This window comes from Oncorhynchus mykiss, chromosome 4, assembly GCF_013265735.2.
Source record: "Oncorhynchus mykiss isolate Arlee chromosome 4, USDA_OmykA_1.1, whole genome shotgun sequence".
Lineage (NCBI taxonomy): Eukaryota > Metazoa > Chordata > Actinopteri > Salmoniformes > Salmonidae > Oncorhynchus > Oncorhynchus mykiss.
In genome coordinates this window covers 17,167,612-17,195,431 of record NC_048568.1, presented here as the reverse complement: position 1 = coordinate 17,195,431, position 27,820 = coordinate 17,167,612, and the positions used below count along the sequence as shown (strand labels likewise).

The 27,820-nt window shown below is 44.8% G+C and overlaps 1 protein-coding gene across 5 annotated transcripts in view; it reads right to left on the bottom strand.

Moving 5' to 3' along the window:
* Positions 1-399: 399 nt before the first annotated feature.
* Positions 400-27,820, bottom strand: part of LOC110522208 (protein FAM184A) — a 163,519-nt gene continuing 136,098 nt past the window's right edge. For 2 of the 5 annotated variants that reach the window (XM_021600410.2, XM_021600414.2), the window contains 6 exons: positions 14,572-14,756; positions 8,793-8,939; positions 5,847-5,970; positions 5,317-5,421; positions 4,275-4,486; positions 400-904 (listed from right to left, as the gene is read on the bottom strand). In XM_021600410.2, coding sequence (XP_021456085.2) covers positions 823-904; positions 4,275-4,486; positions 5,317-5,421; positions 5,847-5,970; positions 8,793-8,939; positions 14,572-14,756 — 855 coding nt within the window. In that variant the 3' untranslated portion in view covers positions 400-822. The remainder of the gene's footprint in view (positions 905-4,274; positions 4,487-5,316; positions 5,422-5,846; positions 5,971-8,792; positions 8,940-14,571; positions 14,757-27,820) is intronic. The other 3 variants (XM_021600411.2, XM_021600412.2, XM_021600413.2) reach the window with 3 other exon arrangements.

Genomic DNA, 27,820 nt, shown 5'->3' with positions numbered 1-27,820 from the left:
TGCTGCATTTAAATCCACAATAATTCAGTAGAAAACATGTGCTTTTTTATGTGGGTCAAAATAATCTGAAATTGCTTTTATGGCAGGAACCCCTTATATTTTCTGATTTGTTAGCGTCTATGTCTATCCAAAATAAATGTGTAGCTGCAAGGCTATCACATGCCACAACAGGACCAGAGAAATTCACCTGAACCAGACCTCTAAACACAGACACAGTAAATACCTGTACATACTTTGACCTAAAACAGTGTAAAACGCAATTTCAAAACATAATGGAGTTCATTCAAACACCTTATAATGAAATATTTTCTGCAGAAGTTGGGATTCTATGGCACAGTACTTTATGGTACAAATCCTCCATAAATTGAAAGCCCCCCCCCAAAAAAGACAGCACACATATCATGATTAAATGTCACAATAATTATTTATTAGTTAAGCATACATAGTATAATATAAATATAAAATATGCAATTTATTTTTAAAATTGGTGAGACATCATTATATCTGTGTTGAGACAACCATACAAACAGTTTAATTCTACCAAAATTGGTTATGCGTCTGTAACAAACTCTCGCTATGGTGCCATTCTAAAATAAGGTACAGAGAGAGGACAATTTACTGTAGCAGCATATGCATCACTCTTTAGAAACTGCAGAAAAGAAAACGTCAAACATACTCATCGGCACTGTACAAACAAGGAACCCGTTCACGGGGAAGTAATCAACAGAATGAAATGGAGTGGGAGATCATTAAATATTGTTCTTTTTTTTGGTTGTTGTATTTTTCGTTTCCTATGGTTGACATGCTCTCGAGTTGCAAAAGTCAGAAAGTGAAGTACTGGGCGAACCACTCCTGGCGCTGGGGGTCGGGGGATCCTACGGGTGACTCTTCTGTCTCAGGAGGGCTACACAGGGGGGGGGGCACACCACAACAGCAGCACAGTTACACAACACAGGACATTATTGACTAAGGAATCGTTATTACACCTTGGTGTTGAGTCATTTGATTTGATTTAAATCTCTGGGTTTTATGCCTATGTGATGTGTTTGTGAATGTTCCTTAGTGTCGTCGGTATAGTCATTCATCCAGTTCAGAGGATAATGGGATTTTGCTGCGGCAGTATAGATTTGATGATCTGCTCTTAAGTGTGAATGTTTCCTAGAAAACGATAACATTTCCATTGCGCTAATCTGCCTTTAACCCTGTTAAGTGTGCTCATTTCTAAGAGCCCGCGGCTCTACTAACTCTAACTTTTCTGTTTTACATGATCGTCCAGACATGAGATTTTGTGAGATGAAATTACAAGACCATGCGGTTGTTAATCTTTGACTCAGGTCCTCGGGGGACCACGCTGTCTTGGTTATACAAATATGTGAATGCATCTATTAAAAATCCTATATACTACGTTCATACTACTTGTCTGTAGTTTCTGAAAAGCCAATGCAATTGTAACCAAGGAAAACTTCTGAGAGGGAAAATGTATTGAAAGACCATAACCTTGCCTATTGTTGTTTGTTCTAAGTCTACCTAAGATATGGCATATTCAACCTAATGCATTGACAAATTCACAATAACGGCCAACAAACATCACTGTATTCGAACATTGCAGCTTTATTCCACATAAAATAACCTTTGCTCTTTGCCTATAGAGCTAGATATATCTCTGGCTGTCTGTCTGGCTGCCTGGTGTCTAGGGCCCTCCCTCAGCCTCAATTGTTCAGGGGTCGTAGCCCGTTGATGGGCACCAGATGTCTCCTATCTATGAAGGGATTGACATCCGACTGTCTGGAGAGCCAAAAAGGAGGAGAGAATGAGTGGGAGGAGAAGTCTCATTGAAATGTCAGTACAGAACAAACCGTAATAATGTGAAGCGCTCTTCTCTCAACAACTAGAGTGTACAACGAGTTCAAGATGAAAATATCTCAGTGATTTATGACCCAACTTTATATTGCAGTTGATATTTGACAAACACAAAGGCAAGGAAATTGCAGTCTGGGAATCTGATAAAGAACTGTGTAACTTCAGATCTTTTGAGTTTTAATTTCCTACTATGGTTATTTCCCCAGTTGTTATGTGAAATAACATCCTCTGAACTTAAAGGTTTTATTATTATTATCATGACTAGATACAAATGAATAAACACAGCCTGCACTCATTCTGCACTGCACCAACTGCACTGCCCTAACTGAGCTGAAGTTTTTAAATAAAAGACAGGTGGCTTCTTCATTCTGTGCGGGGCCTTGAACTGTTTGTCTCTGAGAACTATCCTAAAATATCTCCTCTGTGATCATTCTCTCCTCAGTCTCAGTAGCCTCCATTGCAGCAAACCCAATTGAATGCTCAATTGGTCTGTTCATCACCAATTTCGGATCCAGAGAACACCTGGGCTGAGACGGACAGGGCTGACTTCAACAACATCAAAAGCTAGAAGCAGAGAAATGGCATAAGCACGCATGCTAGTGTTTTTCATCGGGAAAACTCAAGTATTTATGTACATGTATTGTACTACACATTTGCTGGTGAGCTGAATTAAGAAGTTCTATTGATCTAGGTATCTTCTCTGAGAACTGAAGCGTGTGTGTTCTGGTATAGACCTCGTGAATCGAAATAGGGCAGCACTTCAGGAGCACTGCACGCAACGAGATTGGGGCAGCCTTTGAATAATCTGAAAGCAAATATGTAATACATGGCACCATTGTGTCATCATTTGCCCCTGCAGTTTGGTTAATACGAGTGGTATGTGCTTCAGCAGGTATGTGGTATGTGGAGGTGCATCTGTTGCTAAGTGTAAACAGGGACACCTTGCCAGGGGCTGAGACAGACAGGCCATGTGTGTGATGCAGTGATGGGAGAGTCCCATGACAATGGAGGGCAGCCCCGCGCAAATCCGCCACGCCGACTCATCTGCAACTTATTTACATAGCAGCATGCAGCAAAGGCAACAGAAACGCCCAAAGCTCAGAGGCACAGTGCACACGGGTACAGATAGATAACAAGTGCAGCAATTGTCAGAAACCTAAGCACCGGATGAGTGCAGGCAGCACAAGCTAGTACAACACATGCACAAGAGAGTACCACATTAACATGTGTGCTTAATACACATGAACAGAATTATAGCTGGAAGCACAACAGCGAGCAAAGCAATGCCAAGGCACAAGAGAGAGAGGCGTTCATTGATGAGAAGGAGTGTTGTTGTTATTGGAGGCTTCAGTTAGACGTTCACACATCCACACACACGCAAGAAAATACCACCACCGATATTTTCCTCATGTAAAATCAAAACAATTTCACATCAAGGTGGACAACAAAGTGCAGTAAGTGCGACAAGCCTGGAGGCCGGTGAGGATGAGGGGGTTTAACAGAACAATACCAACATCACCAATGAGTTGTAGGCCTATAACTTCCAGGACAAACTGAACAATTAACACAACGCAGAGACACAAAGAGACAACTCCTAGCGTGCACACTTCAGTTAGCATGTTAAGAGTGACGGTGGGGGTGGGGGAGGGGTAGTGGTACACATGCTCCTTTTTGCATTCCAATGCCATTTTCAAAGCTTATGTATTTACTATACTTTATAATAGTATAGTAAAGTGTTGATACATCTCCAGCAGTGTGTGTAAGTTCAGCTGGAATATCTTTTGTTGTGTGTTTGAAAAGAAACCCTCTTGTGAAGTCACTGACTTCGCGGTATAAAGTAAAGATGAATTGACATAGAAGTGTATGGGGGGGGGGGGGGGGGGGAGAGATTGTGGGAGCTCTGCCTCTCTCCGAAAGCTAATTCTCAGGGGATGCAATCAAAGCCTCGCAAAAACTGCAGGCAAAGACAAAAACCATCATGTCCTTCAAATAGAATAGCAATCAAGAGGGAATCCTGGGATGAACCCTCAGCCTGCTGGCAACAGGCAGCACGCAACTTAATATATTATTCAAGGTAATTAAAGTTCCAGACTGGAGTGCTTAAATGTTTTTTTTGTCATTCCTAATTTAACGCTCTTTTGTTTATCAGAGCGAGGTCTGACAGAGAGGGGGGAAGAACATCAACATTCGCCAGTGAGGGTCACATTGAGAAGTTTCTTTTAAAGACTGAAGCCCAACAGAAAGGGATATGACAGCTGACTCTGGAGAGGTTTGTATGAAAGCTGCCTATCTGCAGCTGTATGGGCCGAAGGTCAGGGCAAGCCTCTGTCTGTCTGTGTGTCAGTGTGCTTGACCCCTGGGCCTGCCCATGGTGCGGACGGAGGCGTCAGCGGTGAGGGAGGGGCGGCGCTCACCTCATGAATTTCTTGGGCTCTGTCGGAGGGGTCGGTGGGGGCAGAGGTTTGCTAGTGTTGAGCTCAAGGTGGTGAATGGGGGAGTTGGGGATAGGCTCTAGGCGGTTGGGCTGGGGTTGCCCGCTCCCCATCCCTGTTCCTGTCGCCTCCAGAGCCCTGAGGTTTGGAGAGCTGCTGAATCGGTTTGCTGATTTGTCATTCTTTCTCTGTTGCTACACAGTAGGACAAAAACACAAACAAATGGGAAAAATAGGGAAAGCTAGTCCAATGGGAAAAAAAGACTGCTGTGTGTATATATATATATATATATATATATTTAGATATTTCTCATTCTCTTGGAGGATTTATGTGGATGGATGCTTTCTGATGGTCAAGCTCGCACCACTCAGCTAGTGAAGCAACAGTCGCTCTCAGCTTTCTGTAAACTAAGATGGGCAAAAAAGGGATGCATCAAAGGAAGAGGCTACAGAAAGTTCACACTAACAAAGAATGGCTTGGAAAGCAAAGGAGAACTGGATGTCTGAACAGGGAGATAACACACATACACACTGACTAACACACACACACACACACACACACACACACACACACATACACACACACACACACACACAAAAATGTACAAACACACATAATATTGGAAGTTATAGAACTTGAAATGGAGTCAACAGTTACATATTGACCATGCAGAGTGATCCATTCAACTGGGAGACAGGGGATTGCTGTGTTTACATTGGAATGGGACACAACTTCTCTCCACTAAAGGATGGAATGGTTCCAATGGAAATCAAGGCTAAATATACGTGGAAAATCTCCACTTCAATCATTCTCTACAACGGCGTACAGGCAACTGGTTTAGGCCTGTAATGATCGGGATGGTTCCCTAATGGTTTCAAATTGTCACCGGTAGCTTTGGGGCTTCACAAAGTGTCAAAGACTGGCTCAGATGAGCCATATGGCTCTAATCAACTGATGGTCAGTGTTAGTCCAGAGGTGTGTTAGCCTTGTGTCTGTCTGTGTGGTGTGCAAGCGGTCAGCTCACCTTGATGAGGGGATTTATTACTCCCACGTTGGGACTGGTGTTGAACACTTTGTTGAAGTTGGTCTCTCTGTTCACCAACTCCAGCTGGTAGAACTTTTTGTCGTCCTGCACGTCCACAGAGAGAAGCCAGTTAGGTCACGGCGCTCTGGGTTCGTGATGGAGCATCTCACTGATGTTTTACGACACACCTCACATTCTCGGTCTACAATGGGGCTTAGCAGTACCGGGTGATAGCACTGGCTAAAGTCAGAGGGCTTTCTATCCACTCTCTCTAGTGCCACAGACACTTTGTCACCAATACAGTATGCTGGATAACCTGTCTGAATGCATCGCTGGGACTCGAGGGCTGTAACATAGCTCTCTGAGTCTACTGCTGCTGTATGAGAACTCTTAGGTCATGCAGAGCTACAGCACTCCATAGTCTGGCTAGTATTGTCTGGAGGTAGACAGGCATGCAGGCTCCATGTCTAGGATTGTTGGGTAAAACCACAAAAGGGCATCCTGTAGGCCATCTTGTACTGTGTACATACACTTACCACCAGCTTCTTGACGAGGGACTCCCTCTCAGTCACCATGTCCTTTAGCTCAGCGATCACCTGCAGGTCCTCAGGCCGGCTCTCCCTGTTCCGGAACTTATCCTCCGTGCCCTCCAGCCTGGGGGAGAGGAGGGGCCCATTAGGGCTCAGATGTCTCACAGTTTGTTTGTGTGACGTGATAATAAAAGATCAGCTTGGGGATATGAGCATTAATACATGCAGACACTGAGGGACCATGTTTTGAAAGCTTCCCTTCCCTTACCTACAGTTCAATAGTAAAGCAGTAGCTTTTAACTCTCCTGGGTTTAATCTCATAATCAGAAAGCCTATTAGTGCTGGTGTATTACTATGATCAAAAAGTGGCAGTACATGTTTTTCCTGGATTTCCACTTTAACGTGTCAACAAATAACAAGCGCTTTTTAATTTTTTTTTTAGAAGAGTTCTTAACAGTGTTCAAAGCCATCTGCCTCTCCACAGTTTTTTTGCTGCCTCTAACTTGAGATTGATGACTTTAATATGCCAAGATATTCCTCGTACTGTAAACAAGCATCCATCATGTCCAGTTTGGCTCGTCGCCCTCAGCACTTACAGATGTGGAATGACAAGTGATACCAAACTCGCCATCAAAACGCCGACGCGAGACAGGGACAGGCAAGAGCTTGAATTAGAGGGAGAGCCTATTGGATATCAGGATAATTGCTTCTGCTGCGCTGCTATGCATCGGCGATCTGTTAATTTCTTGCTCTACTACACATTACTTCAGTGTCACATTTCACTATAGACTCATCTGCATCCAGTGGTGTAAAGTACTTAAGTAAAAAATACTTTAAAGTACTACTTAAGTCGTTTTTTGGGGGTATCTGTACTTTACTTTACTATTTATATTTTTGACCATTTTTACTTTTACTTCACTACATTCCTAAAGAAACGTATTTTTTACTCCATACATTTCCCCTGACACCCAAAAGTAGTTGTTACATTTTGAATGGCTAGCAGGACAGGAAAATGGTCCAATTCACGCATTTATCAAGACAACGTCCCTGGTCACCTCTACTGCCTCTGATCTGGCGGACTCACTAAACACAAATGCTTCATTTGTAAATTATGTCTGAGTGTTGGAGTGTGCCCCTGGCTCTCCGTAAATAAAAAATGGTGCCGTCTGGTTTGCTTGATATAAGGAATTTGAAATGATTTATACTTTTCCTTTCAATAATACATTTACTTTTGATACTTTAAGTATATTTAAAACCAAATACTTTTAGAATTTTACTGAAGTAGTATTTCACAGGGTGACTTTCACTTGAGTCATGTTCTATTAAGGTATCTATACTTTTACTCAAGTATGACAATTAGGCACTTTTTCCACCACTGTCTGTATCCCTACACATATTCCAAGCACACCCGTGTGAAATAAACATGTTGCTGCAGTGCAGCCTGGGAAGCTGGTGCTGGCTTGCTTTCTATAAATATATCACACTCCATTCAACTCTCCAGCGGGATCACTCAAAACAGATGTGACAACAACCAATCAGACAACAAACTCATGTTGGTTCCCAGGGGCTTAACCAATAGGAGATGTAATGAGATAAAATATTCATAAAGCTTAAATGGCGTAATAATTTAGCGGTGGCCAGGGACTGGCTTTGGGGGAACGAAGCTGCCATGGTGATTAATTGGGGAGGGGACAGGGGTTGTCGTTAAAATAGATTTGTCCTGTGCTTAATTAGCAGGCAGTAAATCGGCCACCTCAAGGGAAGGCCCTGGAAATGTCAACTAGTCAGCAAATTGATAATGACAGGGTCTCCAACCAGCAGGTTGGTTTTAGATCTATGTGTGACCTATTTTTACAATATCGTAATGGATTCTGTTTGTCGGTCACATTCATGGAGGAACATGTGCACAAATAATGATGTATGCTTCACTAGCATTTCATTTTGATGTTGTGAAAGGAGTGATTGAGCCATGAGAATATTTAGTGGGGAACATCACAGATGAACTATTTTAAACAGAGGCTCTCTCTGCAGTAGCTGGCTGTGTGTCTAGATTGTGCTCTCATTCAAGTGAAACCAAATTAGGTCACTCCTGACAGCAAAATCCACAGTCCTAGGGCCCTTACATCTGTTTCTCCTCTGTTCCTCTCTCATATTTCAAAAATAGTTTCTATGGAGACGTACGGATCATTTATGAGTGCCTTCCTAAGCTCCCTATTTCATTTCCATAATCAATACATCTCCATTGATCTATTCACAGCAGTTTGCAGGGGATTTTTCTATGTCTATGCTTGTATTTGCTGGTGTGTACTGTGTGTGCATTGTGGTGTCTTGAAAGCTATGGGGCAGCTGCACACCCAGCTGGAGGTTTATCCCCAGTAGGACACTGCTACATGGACAGTGTGTGTGTGTGTGTGTGTGTGTGTGTGTGTGTGTGTGTGTGTGTGTGTGTGTGTGTGTGTGTGTGTGTGTGTGTGATGGGATATTGAGGACACAGTCACCTCCATACAGCACACGAGGGAAATAAAACAAGTCTGCCAGATCTCTCATAGGGAGCTGCATCTGTACTACTGGGAGGGTAAGGAGAGAGAGAAGGACCTTCCCAATGGGCCATATTCACCTCAGGAGGTCATGAGTAGCCCCCTTCTCCCCCCTCTTGAATCCATCCCTCCCTCCCTCTCATCCTTCCTTCCTCCTTCCATTCATCCCTGTATCTGTCTGGGGCACTCACCTTTTCACCCTCTGTTGCTCGGCCAGGTACTGTGGTCTGTCATCATCTGCCAGGGCTTTATATAATCACACAGGAATGTACGCACGCACGCACACACACACACACACACACACACACACACACACACACACACACACACACACACACACACACACACACACACACACACACACACACACACAGCTAAAGCAACTACATACTGGATGTACTGTACGTACAGGACTTGCAGAGCAGAAATCTTGTCTTTGAGTAGCTCCTGGGCCTTGTTGAAGTCACACAGCATGTTCTGAGTCTCTCTGTTGTGCATGGCGTTCATCTCAGCCATCTCCCGCTCGTGTTTCTTACACAGGTCCTGTTCATGAGCCCTGATGAGAAGAGACCAGACCATTAAAGCCCATTCAGATCACGTCTTTATACGCCTCTCCAGCTCTGAGGCGCTGAGTCTCTGGTCTAGAGGTGTTACAGTATCCTAACGAGGCACAATTACCACAGACACATTCCTTTTGATCCTGCTGCCGCCAGTCAAATTGCATTCATCTTTGACTTTCTTTCATTTCCTGACACACTCATCCTTTCCTTTCCTAGAAGGACATACATAATTCATAGCAGAGGGCTCTGGAGGAGAGGTATCACTGTTTCGCCATAAGTGAAAAAAAACACTCCTCTCTATTTACTTATTGATTTATTTTGAAATCGGGACAGATGGACAGGACTTTTCCAGGACATTTCACCAGCTCATTGAAATTCCCTGCATGGTAGCTAGCGGTGACTGTCTCCTCTCAGTGGGCTTTATGGCAGGGCTGCTCACTCTGAGGTACTGCAGTCGGAGAGAGAGACCATGAGGAGTACAGAGGAATATGTTTGCCTCTCCCTGAGTAACACCCTGAGGGACACATCATTTCCAATGTATTTATTTATTATGTTATTTTTATCTCAGAAACGAGGATTCGCCCGCGTGTTACATAATTGGAAGTGAAACGTACTCCACGAGGAGCTTGGAATCCTGCTAGTGATGTGTGTCGTTGATGTCACACATGCATGCACGCACAAACAGACGTGCGCTTTTGCACACACATGCGCACTGGAACACTAGCCCTCGGATTCAGAGGGGTTGTGTTAAATGCGGAAGACACATTTCAGTTGAATGCATTCAGTTGTACAACTGACTAGGTATCCCCATTTCCCAATGGGACTCCCTAATACTTTCTCAAACACCCAGAAAAGGCTACTCTCCTTGAGGTTATCCTCACAAATAATCCTGATAGGTATCAGTCTGGTGTTTTCTGTAATGACCTTAGTGATCACTGTTTTACAGCCTGTGTTCGTAATGGCTGCTCAGTGAAACGACCTGTCCTGATTTGTCATAGACGCTTGACAAAAAAACTTGAATGAGCAAGCCTTCTTTCATGAACTGGCCTCTGTAAATTGGGATAGAATCAACTTGATCCCCTCTGTCAAAGACACTTGGACCTTCTTTTTTGATATTTTTAGTGGTATTGTTAACAAACACGCCACCATGAAGAAAAATGTAATTAAAAACAGGTTTAGTTCCTGGTTCGACCATGATCTTGCAGAGTTACTCCACCTCAAGAAAAGGCTCAGCACACGCATACTCAGGCTGACTGGCTCTCGTTCAGGCCAATTAGAAATAAGTGGACTCAGGCTATCCGGAAGGCCAAAGTTAGTTATTTTAAGGAAAAGTTCTCTCTCTGAAGTTAGGGAAACGGTTAAAGACCTGGAGAATAAACCCTCCTCTTCACAGCTGCCCATGTCCCTTAATGTTGATGATGTGGTTGTTACTGATGAGAAGCACATGGCTGAGCTCTTTAATCACCACTTCATTAAGTCAGGACTCCTATTTGACTCAACCATGCATCCTTTCCCGTCCAACATTTCCTCATCTCCCAACCCTTCTAATGTGACTAGTCAGATGGTTTAGACCCTTTCTTCTTTAAGGTTGCTGCCCCTATCATCGCCAAGCCCATCTCTGACCTTTTTAACCTGTCTCTCCTCTCTGGGGAGGTTCCCATGGCTTGGAAGGCAGCCATGTTTCATCTTTTATTTAAAGGGGGCGATCAAGCTGATCCTAACCGCTATAGGCCTATTTCTATTTTGCCTTGTTTATCAAAAGTGTTGGAAAAACTTGTCAAAAATCAACTGACTGGCTTCCTTGAGGTCTATAGTATTCTCTCGGGTATGTAATCTGGTTTCCGCTCAGGTTATGGATGCGTCACTGCAACCCTAAAGGTCCTCAATGATGTCACCATTGCCCTTGATTCTAAGCAACGTTGTGCTGCAATTTTTATTGACTTGGATAAAAAAAATGTAATACAGTAGACCAGTCCATTCTTGTGGGTCGGCTAAGGAGTATTGGTGTCTCTGTCTCTAAGGGGCCTTTGGCCTGGTTTGCTAACTACCTCTCTCAAAAAGTGCAGTGTATAAAGTCAGAACATCTGCTGTCTCAGCCACTGCTTGTCACCAAGGGAGTACCCCAAGGCTCGATCCTAGGCCCCACATTCTTCTCAATTTACATTAACAACATAGCTCAGGCAGTAGGAAGCTCTCTCATCCATTCATATGCAAATTATACAGTCTTATACTCAGCTGGCCCCTCCCCTGATTTTGTGTTAAACACTCTACAACAAAGCTTTCGTAGTGTCCAACAAGCTTTCTCTACCCTTAACCTTGTTCTGAACACCTCCAAAGAAAGGTAAGGTGGTTTGGTAAGAAGAATGCCCCTCTTCCCACGGGTGTGATTACTACCTCTGAGGGTTTAGAGCTTGAGGTAGTCACCTCATACAAGTACTTGGGAGTATGGCTAGACTGTACACTGTCCTTCTCTCAGCACATATCAAAGCTGCAGGCTAAATTTAAAATTAGACTTGGTTTCCTCTTTCGTAATAGCTCCTCTTTCACCACCTTTGCCACACTAACCCTGATTCAGATGACCATCCTACCCATGCTAGATTACGGAGACATAATTTATAGATCGGCAGGTAAGGATACTCTCGAGCGGCTAGATGTTCTATACCATTCGGCCATCATATTTGCCACCAATGCTCCTTATTGGACACATCACTGCACTCTATACTACTCTGTAAACTGGTAATCTCTGTATAGCCGTCGCAAGACCCACTGGTTGATGCTTATTTCTAAAACCCTCTTAGGCCTCACTCCCCCCTATCTGATATATCTACTGCGGCACTCATCCTCCACATACAACACCCGTTCTGTAAGTCACATTCTGTTAAAGGCCACACACATCCCTGGGTCGCTCGACTTTTCAGTTCGCTGCAGCTAGCGACTGGAATGAGCTGCAACAAGCACTCAAACTGGACAGTTTTATCTCAATCTCTTCATTCAAAGACTCAATCACTCAATCACTCTTACTGACAGTTGTGACTGCTTGGCGTGATGTATTGTTTTCTCTACCTTCTGGCCCTTTGTGCTGTTGTCTGTGCCCTATAATGTTTGTACCATGTTTTGCGCTGCTACCATGTTGTGTTTCTACCATGTTGTGTTGCTACCATGCTGTGTTGTCTGTGTTGCTGCCTTGCTATGTTGTTGACTTAGGTCTATCTTTATGTAGTGTTGTCTCTCTTGTCGTGATGTGCATTTTGTCCTATATTTATATATATCTTTTTTTAATCCCAGCCCCTGTCCCCGCTGGAGGCCTTTTTGCCTTTTGATAGGCTGTCATTGTAAATAAGAATTTGTTCTTAACTGACTTGCCTAATTAAATAAAGGTTCAATAAAAAAATCAAATGAAATGTGATTAGTTATCTCTAGAAAAGCATCAGCCTCCATTTTTTTAATTCATCACCAAACAGGCTTTTAATTCTAATGAGAGTTCTTTCCGTTCATTCCATCCGGGCCTTAGCCACACATTATGAATTAATATAAGAGTGAAATTATCAGCCTGTGGGAAAAGCATGATGATAGATTATATTTAGGCCTTGCCCCAAATAACAGTTTCATATTTCCTTATCAATTTATTTGGCCATATAACAAAATGTCAAAAGGGACCATGTCATCAAAGGGAATAACAGATGACAAAATATAAACCAGGACATCTAGCAGGGAGAGGCAAATTGGCCCCCTCTCTTTCTGCCAGTATCCTTCCACTTTAATCTAACTTGAAAACGTTGCCAGCACTGCCAATGGCCACTGACAGTCACATCTAAACAAGAGGAAGTCGCACAACTGAACTTCTCGTGTTGTGATTCACCAGTCATCTAAATTAACTAAACAATCCAAAATAACCTTCATCGTGACCATATTAAAACGAGGTAGAGGCATTCACCTGTAAGGATAGCATACGGGAGACTCACCTACAGTGCCTTCAGAAAGTATCCACACCTCTTGACTAATTCCACATTTTGTTGTGTTCCAGCCTGATTTTGAAATGGATTCAATTGAGATTTTGTGTCACTGGCCTAGACACAATACCCCATAATGTCAAGTGGAATTATGTTTTTTGACATTTTTACAAGTTCATTTAAAATGAAAAGCTGAAATGTCTTCAGTCAATAAGTATACAACCCTTTTGTTATGGCAAGCCTAAATAAGTTCAGGAGTAAACATGTGCTCAACAAGTCACATAATAAGTTGCATGGACTCACTCTGTGTGCATTAATAGTGTTTAACGTGATTTTTGAATGACTACCTCATCTCTGTACCCCACACAGGCAATTATCTGTAAGGTCCCTCAGTCGAGCAGTGAATTTCAAACACAGATTCAACCATAAAGACCAGAGAGGTTGTCCAATACCTCGCAGAGAAGGGTACCTATTGGTAGATGGGTAAAAAATGGCAGACATTGAATATCCCTTGGAGCATGGTAAAGTTATTCATTTGGATTAATAACACTTTGGATGGTATATCAATACACCCAGTCACTATAAGGATACGGGCATCCTTCCTAACTCAGTTGCCAGAGAGGAAGGAAACTGCTCGGGGAATGCACCATGAGGCCAATGGTGACTTTAAAACAGTTACAGAGTTTAATGGCTGTGATAGGAGAAAACTGAGGATGGATCAACAACATTGTAATTACTCCACAATACTAAACAAATTACAGAGTGAAAAGAAGGAAGCCCGTACAGAATAAAAATATTCCCAAACAACTTGTTCGCAATAAGCCACTAAAGTAAAACTGATAAAAATGTGGCAAAGAAATTAACTGTATATCCTGAATACAAAAGATTATGTTTGGGGCAAATCCAAAACAACATCACCGAGTACCACTCTTCATATTTTCAAGCATGGTGGTGGCTGCATCATGTTATGGTACGGTTGTCATCGGCAAGGGAGTTTTTTAGGATAAAAATCAACGGAATAGAGCTAAGCACGGGCTACATCCGAGAGGAAAACCTGATTCAGTCTGCTTTCCTCCAGGACAATAACCTAAAACACAAATATACACTGGAGTTGCTTACTAAGACAACATTGAATGTTCCTGAGTGGCCTACTATAGCTACAGTTTTGACTTAAATCAGCTTGAAAATCTATGGCAATACTTTAAAATGGATGTCAATGATCAACAACCAACTTGACAGAACTTGAAGAATTAAACAAATTATAATGTGCAAATATTATACAATCAACGTGTGCAAATCTCTTACGAGACTTACCCAGAAAGATTCACAGCTGTAATCGCTGCCGAATGTGATTCTAACATGTATTGACTCAGGGGTGTAAATACTTATGTAAATGAGATATTTCTGTATTTCATTTTCAATAAATATGCCAACATTTCTAAAAAAATGTTTTCACTTTGTCATTATGGGGTATTGTGTGTAGAAGGCTGAGGCAATAAATATATTTAATAAATTTTGAATTCAAGCTGTAACAGGGGTATGAATACAGGTGTATGAGTACGCAACGCGCCGGAACAACATTACTGGCCTGTTATTGTGTCAACCCTCCTTTGTGTCACCCCATAAGGCTCTGTGGTGGGGTCACGGCCCTCCCCTCCTGCCCTCTCCTCCCACCCACCTGATCTGCTGGTTGGCCTCACTGCGGATCTTCAGCACCTCCTTGCCCTTAAGCTCCAGCTCCTTGGTGAGCGTGTTGATGTTTTCATTCAGTGTGTGGATTTCGTGGTCCAGCTCAGCAATGTGGTTCTTCCTCCTTACCACCTCCTCCTGCAGGTCTGAGATACGGCCCAGCAACTCCCTCTCCTTTGGGGTAATAGGCAGACATACACAGGCAACACACACAAAGATACACAGAAACACACAAAAATCAAGCAAAAAAAAACACGTTTGAGTTAGCATTTGATCTCATTTGTGCATTCTTGCTGTGCTGTTGTGCTGCTTCCTTGTATTCCCAAGGGGTACTGCGATGTTGGATACCATCTTTACAGTGCCATGATGCTACAGCTTAAGTGGGCACACTCACATACCATGGTCACTAGTGATTAGGCCTGGGAATTGCCAGGGACCTTACGATACAATATTATCATGATACTTAGATGCCAATACGATCTGTATTGTGATTGTCACGATTCTATATAATATTGTGATTCGATACTGTGATTTTATTGCGATTCGATGTTCCAACCATATTGCTCATCATATGTCTGCTGCAGAGAGACATGAGAGAGAGAGCCATGAGAAAAAAAGTTTTATCAGTCATGGAAATTAGAGTCCTGAAAACAAATTGGCTCCCTATTTAAACATAAGATGGAGAACAAGCTATGAAGGAATAATACTGGAGTTTTAGCTCAAATATACAGGCAGCAAGAGCAAACATCATATTGCGAGATTGTCAAAATGATACGTCAAGGAAACTGTACTGTTCAGATGGGTTAAATGGAGAAGTAGCCTGAAATCTGGACACTGACTGTAGGTCTATAACCTCTCATATAGCCTAATCTAATATTAACTCCTGCAGAATTAAGCATTTCTTGCAGTAAAATTATACACCAAATGTACATTTTGACTCGAGAACAGGAGTGGAGAAATATGATTTATTTCATTCAGCATCTTGAGAAAATGAATGCGCAGTTAGCAACCGTCTGTAATGGTGCTATTTTATCAGCATAAAATCTTTATTTCAAACATCATAAAATATGCATCCAAGCTGAACTGAAATCTTCTCAAAAACATGTGTCGTTTTTAACTGCTTTAAATTTTCTTAAAAACGGTCAAACTGATACAATTTTGCAAGTAAAATCTTTCCCATTGTAAGGGGTGCGTAACTGGTGGCAGGGAAGTCAGATGCAGGAGAGCAGAACTAGGTAATAGCCGGAGCAGTTTAATTCCAAAACCAACGGTATCAAGAAAACAACTTGGGTACAAAACCAGACGTTCACCAGTCAACATGTGCACATGCACTTACAAACAAACAATACCACACAAAGACATGGGGGGAACAGAGGATTAAATACACAACACGTAAAGAGGGAATGAAAACCAGGTGTGTGGGAAAACAAGACAAAAAAAAATGGAAAAGGAAAAATGGATCGGCGATGGCTACAAGACCGGTGAAGTCGACCGCCGAACACCGCCCGAACAAGGAGAGGAACAGACTTCGGTAGAAGTCGTGACAGTACCCCCGCCCCTTGACGCGAGGCCCCAGCAGCGCGCCGACACTGGACTCGGGGACGACCCGGAGGGCGAGGCGCAGGGCGATCCGGACGGAGACGGTGGAACTCCCGCAGCATTGAAGGGTCCAACACGTCCACGAGGTACTGAAGGCCCCTCGCCTCGAATCCAGTATGGAACGAACGGAGTACGCCGGGCCCCCCTCGATTTTCAGAGGGGGCGGAGGAACCTCCCGCACCTCAGACTCCTGGAGCGGGCCAGCCACCACCGGCCTGAGGAGAGACACATGGAACGAGGGTTTAATACGGTAAATCGGGGGTAAGCTGTCACCTGTAACTCACCTCGTTCACTCTCCTCAGGACTTTAAATGGCCCCACAAACCGCGGACCCAGCTTCCGGCAAGGCAGGTGGAGGGGCAGGTTTCGGGTCGAAAGCCAGACCCGGTTCCTCGGTGCGAACACCGGGGCCTCACTGCGGTGACAGTCTTTCTGGCGCAGCACGGCACGCTGAAGGTGAACATGGGCGGCGTCCCATGTTTCCTTCGCGCACCGGAACCAGTCGTCCACCTCAGGAGCCTCGTTCTGACTCTGATGCCAAGGAGCCAGAACCGGCTGATACCCCAGTAAGAGGTTAGTGGAGGAGTGGCGGAGCGGGTTCTGGGCCATCTCTGCCCAGGGCACGAATGCTGCTCACTCCCCCGGCCGGTCCTGGCAATAAGACCTCAGAAACCTGCCCACATCCTGGTTAACTCTCTCCACCTGCCCGTTACTCTCGGGGTGAAAACCTGAGGTAAGGCTGATCGAGACCCCCAGACATTCCATGAACGCCCTCCAGACCCTCGAAGTGAACTGGGGACCCCGATCAGACGTGTGTAAACAAGGCCTACGCAGTCTGTAGGGCCGTAGGTAGACCGGGCAGCGGGAGGAAACGGCAGGACTTAGAGAAATGATCCACAACAACCAGGATCGTGGTGTTTCCCTGTGATGGGGGTGATCGGTCAGGAAATCGATCGACAGGTGTGACCATGGCCGCTGTGGAACAGGTAAGGGGTGTAGCTTACCTCTGAGCAGGTGCCTAGGAGCCTTACACTGGGCGCACCCCGAGCAGGAGGAAACATAAACCCTTGCGACCTTAGCCAAAGTGGGCCACCAGTTCTTCCCACTCAGACAGCGCACCGTCCGACCGATGCCTGGATGACCAGAGGAGGGTGACGTGTGGGCCCAATAGATCAGCCGGTCATGGACAGCAGACGGAATGTACAGACGCCCAGCGGGACACTGGAGGGGAGCGGCCTCTGCACGCAACGCCTGCTCAATGTCCGCGTCCAGCTCCCATACTACCGGCGCCACCAGGAAGGAAGGTGGGGGTGGGATCCATGGGCCGCTCCTCTGTGTCATACAGCCGGGAAAGTGCGTCTGCCTTCACGTTCTGGGAACCTGGTCTGTCAGAAAGGGTGAAAACAAAACGGTGAAAAACATGGCCCACCTTGAATGGCGAGGGTTCAGTCTCCTCGCTGCCCGGATGTACTCCAGATTGCGTTGGTCAGTCCAGATGAGAAAGGATGTTTAGCCCCCTTAAGCCAATGTCTCCACGCCTTCAAAGCCTTGATGACAGCCAAAAGCTCCCGGTCCCCCACGTCATAGTTTCGCTTCGCCGGTCTGAGCTTCCTCGAGAAGAAGGCATAGGGGCGGAGCTTCGGTGGCGTACCCGAGTGCTGAGAGAGCACGGCTCCTATCACAGCCTTGGACGCCTTCACCTCCACTATGAATGCCAAAGAGGGTAACCAAAGGCCCTGTCCGCCTCAGCCGACCACTGCATACGTACCGGCCCCCCCTTCAGCAGTGAGGTAATGGGAGCCGCTACCTGACCAAAACCCCGGATAAACCTCTGGTAGTAATTGGCAAAACCTAGAAACCGCTGCACCTCATTTACCGTGGTGGGAGTCGGCCAATTATGCACGGGCTGAGATGTGGTCACTCTCCATCTCCACCCCTGAGGTGGAAATGCGGTACCCTAGGAAGGAGACGGACTGTTGGAAGAACAGCCATTTCTCAGCCTTGGCATACAGGTCATGCTCCAACAGTCGACCAAGCACCTTGCGCACCAGGGACACATGCTTGGCGCGTGTAGCGGAGTATATCAGAATGTCATCAATATACACCACCACACCCTGCCCGTGCAGGTCCCTGAAAATCTAATCTACAAAGGCTTGGAAGATTGATGGAGCATTCATCAACCCGTACGGCATGACGAGGTACTCATAATGCCCTGAGGTGGTACTGAACGCCTTCTTCCACTCGTCTCCCTCCCGGACATGCACCAAGTTGTAAGCACTCCTGAGATCAAGTTTGGTGAAGAAGCGCGCCCTGTGCATTGACACAATCACTGTGGCGATAAGAGGTAGCGGGTAACTGTACCTCACAGTTATCTGATCAAGGCCTCGATAGTCAATACACGGGCGCAGACCTCCCTCCTCCTTTACAAAAAATTAACTCAAGGAGGCGGGGGAAGTGTAGGACCGAATGTCCCCCTGACGCAGGGATTCGGAGACATATGTTTCCATAGCCACCATCTCCGCCTGTGACAGATGATACACGTGACTCCTGGGAAGTGCGGCGTCTACCAAGAGATTTATCGCACAATCCCCCCGTCGATGGGGTGGTAATTGAGTCGTCTACTTTTTGGAGAAGGCGAGAGCCAAATCGGCATATTCGGGGGGAATGCGCACAGTGGAGACCTGGTCTGGACTTTCCACTGTAGTAGCACCTACGGAAACCCCAAACCATCCCGAGCACTCTTGCGACCACCCCGTGAGAGCCCTCCGTTGCCATGAAACAGTGAGGTCATGACAAGCTAACCAAGGTAGGCCCAGCACCACGGGAAACGCAGGAGAGTCAATGAGAAAGAGACTGATTCTCTCCGTGTGACCCATAGTTATTGTGTGTTTTCCTTGTTTTAGTGTTGGTCAGGACGTGAGCTGGGTGGGCATTCTATGTTGTGTGTCTGGTTTGTCTATTTCTATGTTTGGCCTGATATGGTTCTCAAATCAGAGGCAGGTGTTAGTCATTTTCTCTGATTGGGAACCACATTTAGGTAGCCTGTTTTGTTTTGGGTTTTGTGGGTTGTTGTTTCCTGTCTTTGTGTTTAATGCACCAGTTAGGACTGTTTCGGTTTTCACGTTTATTGTTTTGTATCCTGTTCATGTTTGAGTTACCTTATTAAATTAACATGACCTCTAACCACGCTGCGTTTTGGTCCGCCTCTCCTTCCCAGGAAGAAAGCCGTTACACTGCGTCACCATGCCCAGAGGAGCGGTGGCCTCCCTAATCAACCCTGACCTTAATGGTCGACTATCTAAGGCGTGAACTGGGAAGGGCATATCTACAGGAATGATGGGGATCCCTAAACTATGGGCAAATGATCTGTCAATAAAATTCCCCGCCGCGCCTGAATTGGCGAGCACCTTATGCTGGGAATGCGGGGAAAACTCAGGAAAAGTAATGAACAAAAACATATGTACAACAGAGGGCTCTGGGTGAGAATGGTGCCTTCTCACCTGGGGTGACGCCAGAGTGCCCTGCCTGCTGCCTCGTCCCCCAGAGGAACCAACCCGGCACCGACCGGCAGTGTGAACTCTGCAGCCACAGATGGTGCACGAGACGGAACCTCCTCCGGTCTCACTGAGCGCAGCACCTCCCAACTCCATGGGCATCGGAGCGGTGGTGCTGGGGGATGGAACCAACAGACCCCGATCTGGACGTCCGCGTGTAGCCAGCAAACCGAATGGACAGGTCCAGCAGCTGGTCAAAGGTGAGGGTGGTGTCCCTGCAGGCCAACTCTCGATGGACGTCCTCGCGCAAATTGCAGCGATAGTGGTCGATCAGGGCCCTGTCCTTCCATCCCGCTCTGGAGGCCAGGGTTCGAAATTCCAAAGCGAACTCCTGTGCGCTCCTCGCCCCCTGCCGCAGGTGGAAAAGACGAAGACTGCCCAGAAACGATGGGTGAACTCCTCAAAGTGGTCCAGCAACCCATCTCCTTCCACCCACACGGCGTTGGCCCACTCCAGGCCTTTCCCCGAGAGGCGGACACCCTATCACAGCCCGAAGGAGCCGGGTGGACGTTTGCTAGGTATAACTCCAAACTGTAACAGGAAACCCTGGCAGCAGGCAGCCGTCCCATCGTACTCCCCGGGGAGGGTGAGGCAAATTCCACTGGAACCGGGTGCAGGGGGAGTGAGTAGTGGAGGCCCCGGTTGTGCTGGTGGAGGTGCTGGAGGAACTCTCCCAGCGATCCATAGTAGAGGTCGACCGATTACGATTTTTCAATGCCTATACCGATACCGATTGGAGGACAAAAAAGACGATACCGATTAATCGGACGATTTTTTGTATTTGTAATAATGACAATTACAACAATACTGAATGAACACTTATTTTAACTTAATATAATACATCAATAAATCAATTTAGCCTCAAATAAATAATGAAACATTTTCAATTTGGTTTAAATAATGCAAAAACAAAGTTTTGGAGAAGAAAGTAAAAGTGCAATATATATATGTAAGAAAGCTAACGTTTAAGTTCCTTGCTCAGAACATGAGAACATATGAAAGCTGGAGCTTCCTTTTAACATGAGTCTTCAACATTCCCAGGTAAGAAGTTTTAGGTTGTAGTTATTATAGGAATTATAGGACTATTTCTCTCTATACCATTTGTATTTCATATACCTTTGACTATTGGATGTTCTTATAGGCACTTTAGTATTGCCAGTGTAACAGTATAGCTTCAATAGCTCTCCTCTCTCCTACCTGGGCTCGAACCAGGAACACAACGACAACAGCCACCCTTGAAGCAGCGTTACCCATGCAGAGCAAGGGGAACAACTACTCCAAGTCTCAGAGCGAGTGATGTTTGAAACACTATTAGCGCGCACCCCGCTAACTAGCTAGCCATTTCACATCGGTTACACCAGCCTAATCTCTGGAGTTGATAGGCTTGAAGTCATAAACAGCAGAGCTGCTGGCAAAACGCACGAAAGTGCTGTTTGAATGACTGCTTATGAGCCTGCTGATGCCTACCATCGTTCAGCCAGACTGCTCTATCAAATCATAGACTTAATTATAACATAATAACACACAGAAATGCGAGCCTTGGGTCATTAATATGGTCAAATCCGGAAACTATCATCTCGAAAACAAGACGTTTATTCTTTCATTGAAATACAGAACCGTTCCGTATTTTATCTAACGGGTGGCATCCATCAGTCTAAATATTCCTGTTACATTGTACAACCTTCAATGTTATATCATAATTACGTAAAATTCTGGTAAATTAGTTCGCAATGAGCCAGGCGGCCCTAACTGTTGCATATATCATTCCTAGGACGTCATTGAATATAAGAATGTGTTCTTAACTGACTTGCCTAGTTAAATAAAGATTAAATAAAGGTGTAAATAAATAAATAGATAAATAAATAAATAAATAGGCAAAATAGGCGTCCAAAATTACCGATTTCCGATTGTTATGAAAACGTGAAATCGGCCCTAATTAAATCGGCCATTCCGATTAATCGGTCAACCTCTAGTCCATAGCTTGGACGACACGGTCCATTGCGGCGCCGAGATGGTGGAGCATCGCTGTGTGTTCCTGGACGCGCTCCTCAATCTCCATACCAGGGGCACCTGCTCCTGCCGACTCCATATTCTGGTGTGGTATTCTGTAAGGGGTGCGTAACTGGTGGCAGGGAAGTCAGACGCAGGAGAGCAGAACTAGGTAATAGCCGGAGCAGTATAATTCTAAAACCAACGGCATCAAGAAAATAACATCTTGGGTACAAAACCCAATGCGCACCAGTCAACATGTGCACAAGCACTTACAAACAAACAATACCACACAAAGACATGGGGGGAACAGAGGATTAAATACACAAACACGTAACGAGGGAATGAAAACCAGGTGTGTGGGAAAACAAGACAAAACAAATGGAAATGGCCCTCTTCTAGGGCAACAAGTAATGAGAGAAGAGAAGCTGCATTTAGATATTTATAGACAAGTTGATTAACAAATAGGCTATAAACAGAAACAGGCCTATATCTAAAAAGGCCTGTAAAAAATAGTTCTGCAATCTCCGACTGTACAGCTCATTTTCTATATTTGCGGGTTAAGTTGGATGCGGGCCTCAGATTTTCACTTTATCACATAGTCAGGGGTTGCTAATGGGTTAATAGCAACAGTGGTGGAAAGAGTACCCAGTTGTCATACTTGAGTAAAATGAAAGATACCTTAATAGAAAATGACTCAAGTAAAAGTGAAAGTCACCCTGTAAAATACTACTTGAGTAAAAGTCTAAAAGTATTTGGTTTTAAAAATATACTTAAGTATCAAAAGTAAATGCAATTGTTCAAATATACTTAAGTATTGAAAGTAAAAGTGAAAATAATTTCAAATTCCCTGTATTAAGCAAACCAGACGGCACCATTTAAAAAATATATATATATTTTTTTTTTACAGAGAGCTAGGGGACCACTCCAACACAGACATAATTTACAAATGAAGCATTTGTGTTTAGTGAGTCCACCAGATCAGAGGTAGTAGGGATGACCAGGGATGTCCTCTTGATAAGTGTGAATTATACTATTTTCCTGTCCCGCTAGCCATTCAAAATGCAACCAGTACTTTTGGGTGTCAGGGAAAATGTATGGAGTTAATAGTACATTGTTTTCTTTAGGAATGTAGTGAAGTACAAGTAAAGGTTGTCAAAAATATAAATAGTAAAGTAAAGTACAGATACCCCCCAAAAACGACTTAATTAGTACTTTGAAGTATTTTTACTTATGTACTTTACACCACTGAATAGTAATTGCGGGCGGATGCTGGTGAACAAACAGCTGACCCGCGCATTACTAATGGCCACCACTCAACCTCTCTCTCTCAGCACTAAATGTTTACTTCCCTGGACACGTGTGCTGTGAGGTTGTTAGTACTGATGCTGCTGATATGTCTGAGCTTTCTGCACAATTCTCTAAATATATATCTTATATTAATAAATAAAAAAGTGACTGTTCTGCTTGTATTTGTTTATACTTGTCCGAGCTACAACAACGTGCTAGATGACTGTTATTTCGCCTGGAAAAGGTCGCATTCCAGGAAAAAGGTCATCTCCTGACTATTCGCTCAAACCTGGCTGTTGCTGTCCAGTCCATTGTACTGCAAACCTACTGGTAAAGCCTTCACTAGAATATTTAGTGTATTTAGTCAAATGTTCAGTATGTAATACGGACAACGATACCATTTAAATCTAGACTGACTATTATCACTCTCTTTCTCAAAGTTACTGTAACAGTTAATTCTACAGTTTGAGATATCAAATGCCAACATCCCCTTTTGCCCAGGCAGAAATACATGTAATTACCTGATTATACTGTTCAGAGAACTAGAACTACATCCCAGTTGTAGATTAATCATGCTTTGCTTGGCTCAAAGATCATTTCCCCCTTCAGCAACGGCACATCCTTTAAAAAGTCCTTCCCTCTATAACAGAGACTACGCTAAGAGTTCCCACAGCATACCGCCAAGTCCAACTCTGGTATTGAAGTTGATGGCTCTTGTGTAATCCGATTACAATCTGTATTCATTTTGAATTCCTGTAAATATAATTTCATGCCAGCTGATTGAGGTGATAACAGTAGTGTAGTTATTAATGTGTGGGCCACTGCAGGGGGCTGGTTTCAGTGGACTAGCTCACTCTCCTCTCCATAGAAGCTTGCTTACCCATCCTCTGCCTAACAGAGATTCACTGTGACATTTCGGCTGACTCCCAATCTCCCCAGTGGATACCTGTTTTGCTTGGAAGCCAACATGATTGCCATGTCTCTGCATGGGTTGGTTGTGGATTACACAGGTAGAGGCAGACAGTGCTGAACATCAGTGAGGGAAAGGGAGTTTTTGGCTATGTTCCAATAGGCATGTGACCCTATCTTTGTGTGCGCGCAAGTTGATTTGATTGACGTGTGCCTGGGCCGTAAAGTGAGAGAGTGGTGGCAGCTCTAATAGCAGCACTGAGCCTCACAGTGAGGACCCTAGGCCGACCTGCAGAGGTTCAGAGGGACAGTCTGAATACCACCCGGACAACTAACCCTCTCCGTTACGGTGGCACTATAGAATAGTAATATTCATTGTCCATCTAAAGATGGACACTCTGTTGGAACTTAGAGCAAATTGTATGGTGGAGCCATTTGAGCGGTACTTCTCAAAATCAAACAGACACTTTTCTAGGGCAAAAGAAGCTTTAAAGGGTTTGGACAAAATGTCACAGGAACGAAATAGCACTTCAGGTTTCAAAGATTCCTCTGAGGGGATGGTGGGAAGTTGGTAGATGGAGTTCCCAACTCCAATAATCACCATTTTTGATCTCTGATCTTTGACAAAAAGCTCTTTAAAAAATGATTTAATTTCTGTGGCTGGCTGACACTTAGTTTGACAGCAGTGCGACTGGAGGTGGGTAGAGGGTACATTACAGTGGTAGAGGTCTGGGAATAGGAAGGTCTCAGCGAGGAGCTGATTAGAAGACAAGTATACTGGCCTCGTGAGGCCTCTCTGAGCCCCAGCTCCCCAGTCTCTCTCTCTGCTTCCACAGGATTGTCTGTCTCTACAGTTCCAGAGCAGACTGATCAAAAGGCCAGCCAGAGCACAGCCTCGTCATTAGCGGCTGGTAGCCACATACAGAGAGAGAGAAAGAAAGAGAGGAAGTGAGAGAGAGCTGAGTCACTAGAGGGCAGCAGTCAGATCTGTCTGTGATCAGTCTGTGATCAGTCAGATTAGTCTGTGAAGCCGGAGTGATTGGAGGTACTGAGACCCTCACCCCCAAAACTCAACCTCTCCAGGGCTACATCACATCACAAGGATGGGAGGTGTCGAGCTGCTGCCATTAGTCCAAGAATTGCCACGAACCAGAGAGCGGTGAGTCATAATGGTAGATGAAATCTTTCTTCAGCCTCCATAAATGATATGAGATCAAGTATACCTGTGGTTTGAATTCAAATCATACCCAATACTGCCACAAAGCAGGAATAACTCCAGTGCCATTGATCCGCCATAGAGGTGACACTGAAACGTTATTGATAAGGAAACTTCTTTACAGATTAGGCTCTGTCATAGTAACTATGAGTCACGACCACTGAGGGGAGAGACCATCCTCCTTCCCCACCCCAGCAGGAGCGCACCTCCTCTAAACATCCCTATCTGCCCAATAATCTGGGAAAATAGAGGCATCTATCACAGTTTGCAAACAGGCCGCGGCGTGTCTCCGCCGTGAAAAATAGGTCCGCTGGTGATGAGGAGCCATTAGCGATGCTTCAGTTGTTGGAGATGAATTGAGCATTTACAGGCCTGTGTAGGATTTCATTAAGACAAGGTCTCATAGACAGACATTGTTTTGAGGAATCAGCCTCCGGGGACCAGAGCGCGGGGATATTAACTTTCAGATACAGAAAAACATGAGAGGAAAGATGACACAGACCTCTCGATGGCCAAAATGCACACAGGCGCACACACGTACGCAGGCACGCACGAAAGCACACACACACACACACACACACACACACACACACACACACACACACAGACACACAGACACACAGACACACAGACACACAGACACACAGACACACAGACACAGACACAGACACAGACACAGACACAGACACAGACACACACACACAGACACACACACACACACACACACACAGATAATATGTAGCTACCATGAGCAATAGAGTATAAAAAATAAACATTCTTCAGAGCCGTTTGTCTGTCAGAAGCCGAGCATTCGTCTGTGGGGAAAACTGATGACTATCCCCAGCAAACGCAATTCTCCACACCGCAGACCAGGCCTGCTAATCTCACAGCTCATTAAACAAGCCAGCACCGTGCATCTCTCAGGGGCCACAATTATCGATAAGGCGGCACAGCGCTCAGCGCAGGCCCCTGCCGCCCGCCGTACCATCAACAGCTCAGCACAGGGAGTTATTTGTTGGATACATCTCTCCGTCTCCCAGAAAGAGGACGAGCAACACTTTTGTACCTCTCTTCAGACGGCCCTCTCTCTATCTACCGGGGCTGCTGGGCTGAAGGGACTGTTCAAAGGAAAACACCCTGCTCGGCGTTGCTAAGGCTTTTTGATTAAGGCACATGTTCATTCTAAAGATCAGAGCTTTGCCATTTACTGGGTAAAACCACAACACCTCTATAAGAGACAACAGCAGCCGTACAGTCTGGGAAACATAACTGGCGGCTGTGATTAGCAGATCTGTATAATGAAGGATGACTCAATGTACGGGCAGCCCTCATGTGGGAGGGATGTCTCAGCGTCTGAGAAATCATGCAGCCCTATGGGACATAGACAGAGAGACAGGGCTGTGTCCTGATACGTCTGACTGCTGAGCTGAACACAGACAGTTTGAAGGAGAGGGGGCTTAGAGAAGGTTGTTGGTTGATTGAGACACCACCAGTAAGCCTGTTTATGCCATGAGAGATGTCAGACGTACTAGTACTGTGGTGCTTGGATATGGCAGCCCTATATGGGATGAGAAGAACAGGCCATGGTTCACTTCACACACACCTATCAGGTGCAAAAACCAGGCAGGGCATTTAATATGCATTTGGGATATGCATTCCTGTCTAATACAAGCGAGAATCACACCTCAAAGACCTCAATATATTTCCTGTTTTGTTTTACAGGTATCCTCGCATCGTAACATGAGGTGGATCTCACAGACCTGGCAGTGTGGTGCCAGGACAACAACCTCTCCCTCAATGTGAGCAAGACAAAGGAGCTGATCATGGACTACAGGAAAAGGCGGGCCGAACAGGCCCCCAGTTAAAATCGACGGGGCTGTAGTGGAGCGGGTCGAGAGTTTCAAGTTCCTTGGTGTCCAAGGAAATCCCCTGTTTTAGGTCAGTTAAAATCACCACTTTATTTTAAGAATGTGAAATGTCAGAATAATAGTAGAGAGAATGATTAATTTCAGCTTTTATTTCTTTCATCACATTCCCAGTGGGTCAGAAGTTTACATACACTCAATTAGTATTTGGTAGCATTGCCTTTAAATTCTTTAACTTGGGTCAAACATTTCAGGTAGCCTTCCACAAGCTTCCCACAATATGTTGGGTGAATTTCTAATTATTTTTAATTTAATTTGTAAATATTTTTTTATTGAATATTTGAAACATACAATATATACTTGCAGTGAAGCCGCTCAATAACTACATCATACCAGTCCTCCAACAGATTCCCATTCAGAGCGACACACAGAAGCATCCAGGGTCAATGCCCTGACCGATCTACCACCAGGCAAAAAAACGTGAACCCGAACGAACCCTCCAAGACCCCCCCCCCCACAGTTTCCCAATAGCTGTCCCTCAACCATTCGAGACCCCTCCCACAGTACCCCCCAAGAAGAAAAAATAAATAAAAAATACAATTAATTCCATTCCCACCCCCCAAGAACCCCCAATGCACCAACAACCAAGATAATGAACTAAAGAGAAAAAAAGGAAAAGACAGAAGAAAACAGCAAACAAAAACACCAACAAAAAAAAACACACAAAAAACCCGATACATTTAAAACAAAGGACATCAAGGACAACTAAAATCATAACAGCAATGCCAACTGTCTATGTTTGTGTGTATGTCTGGCA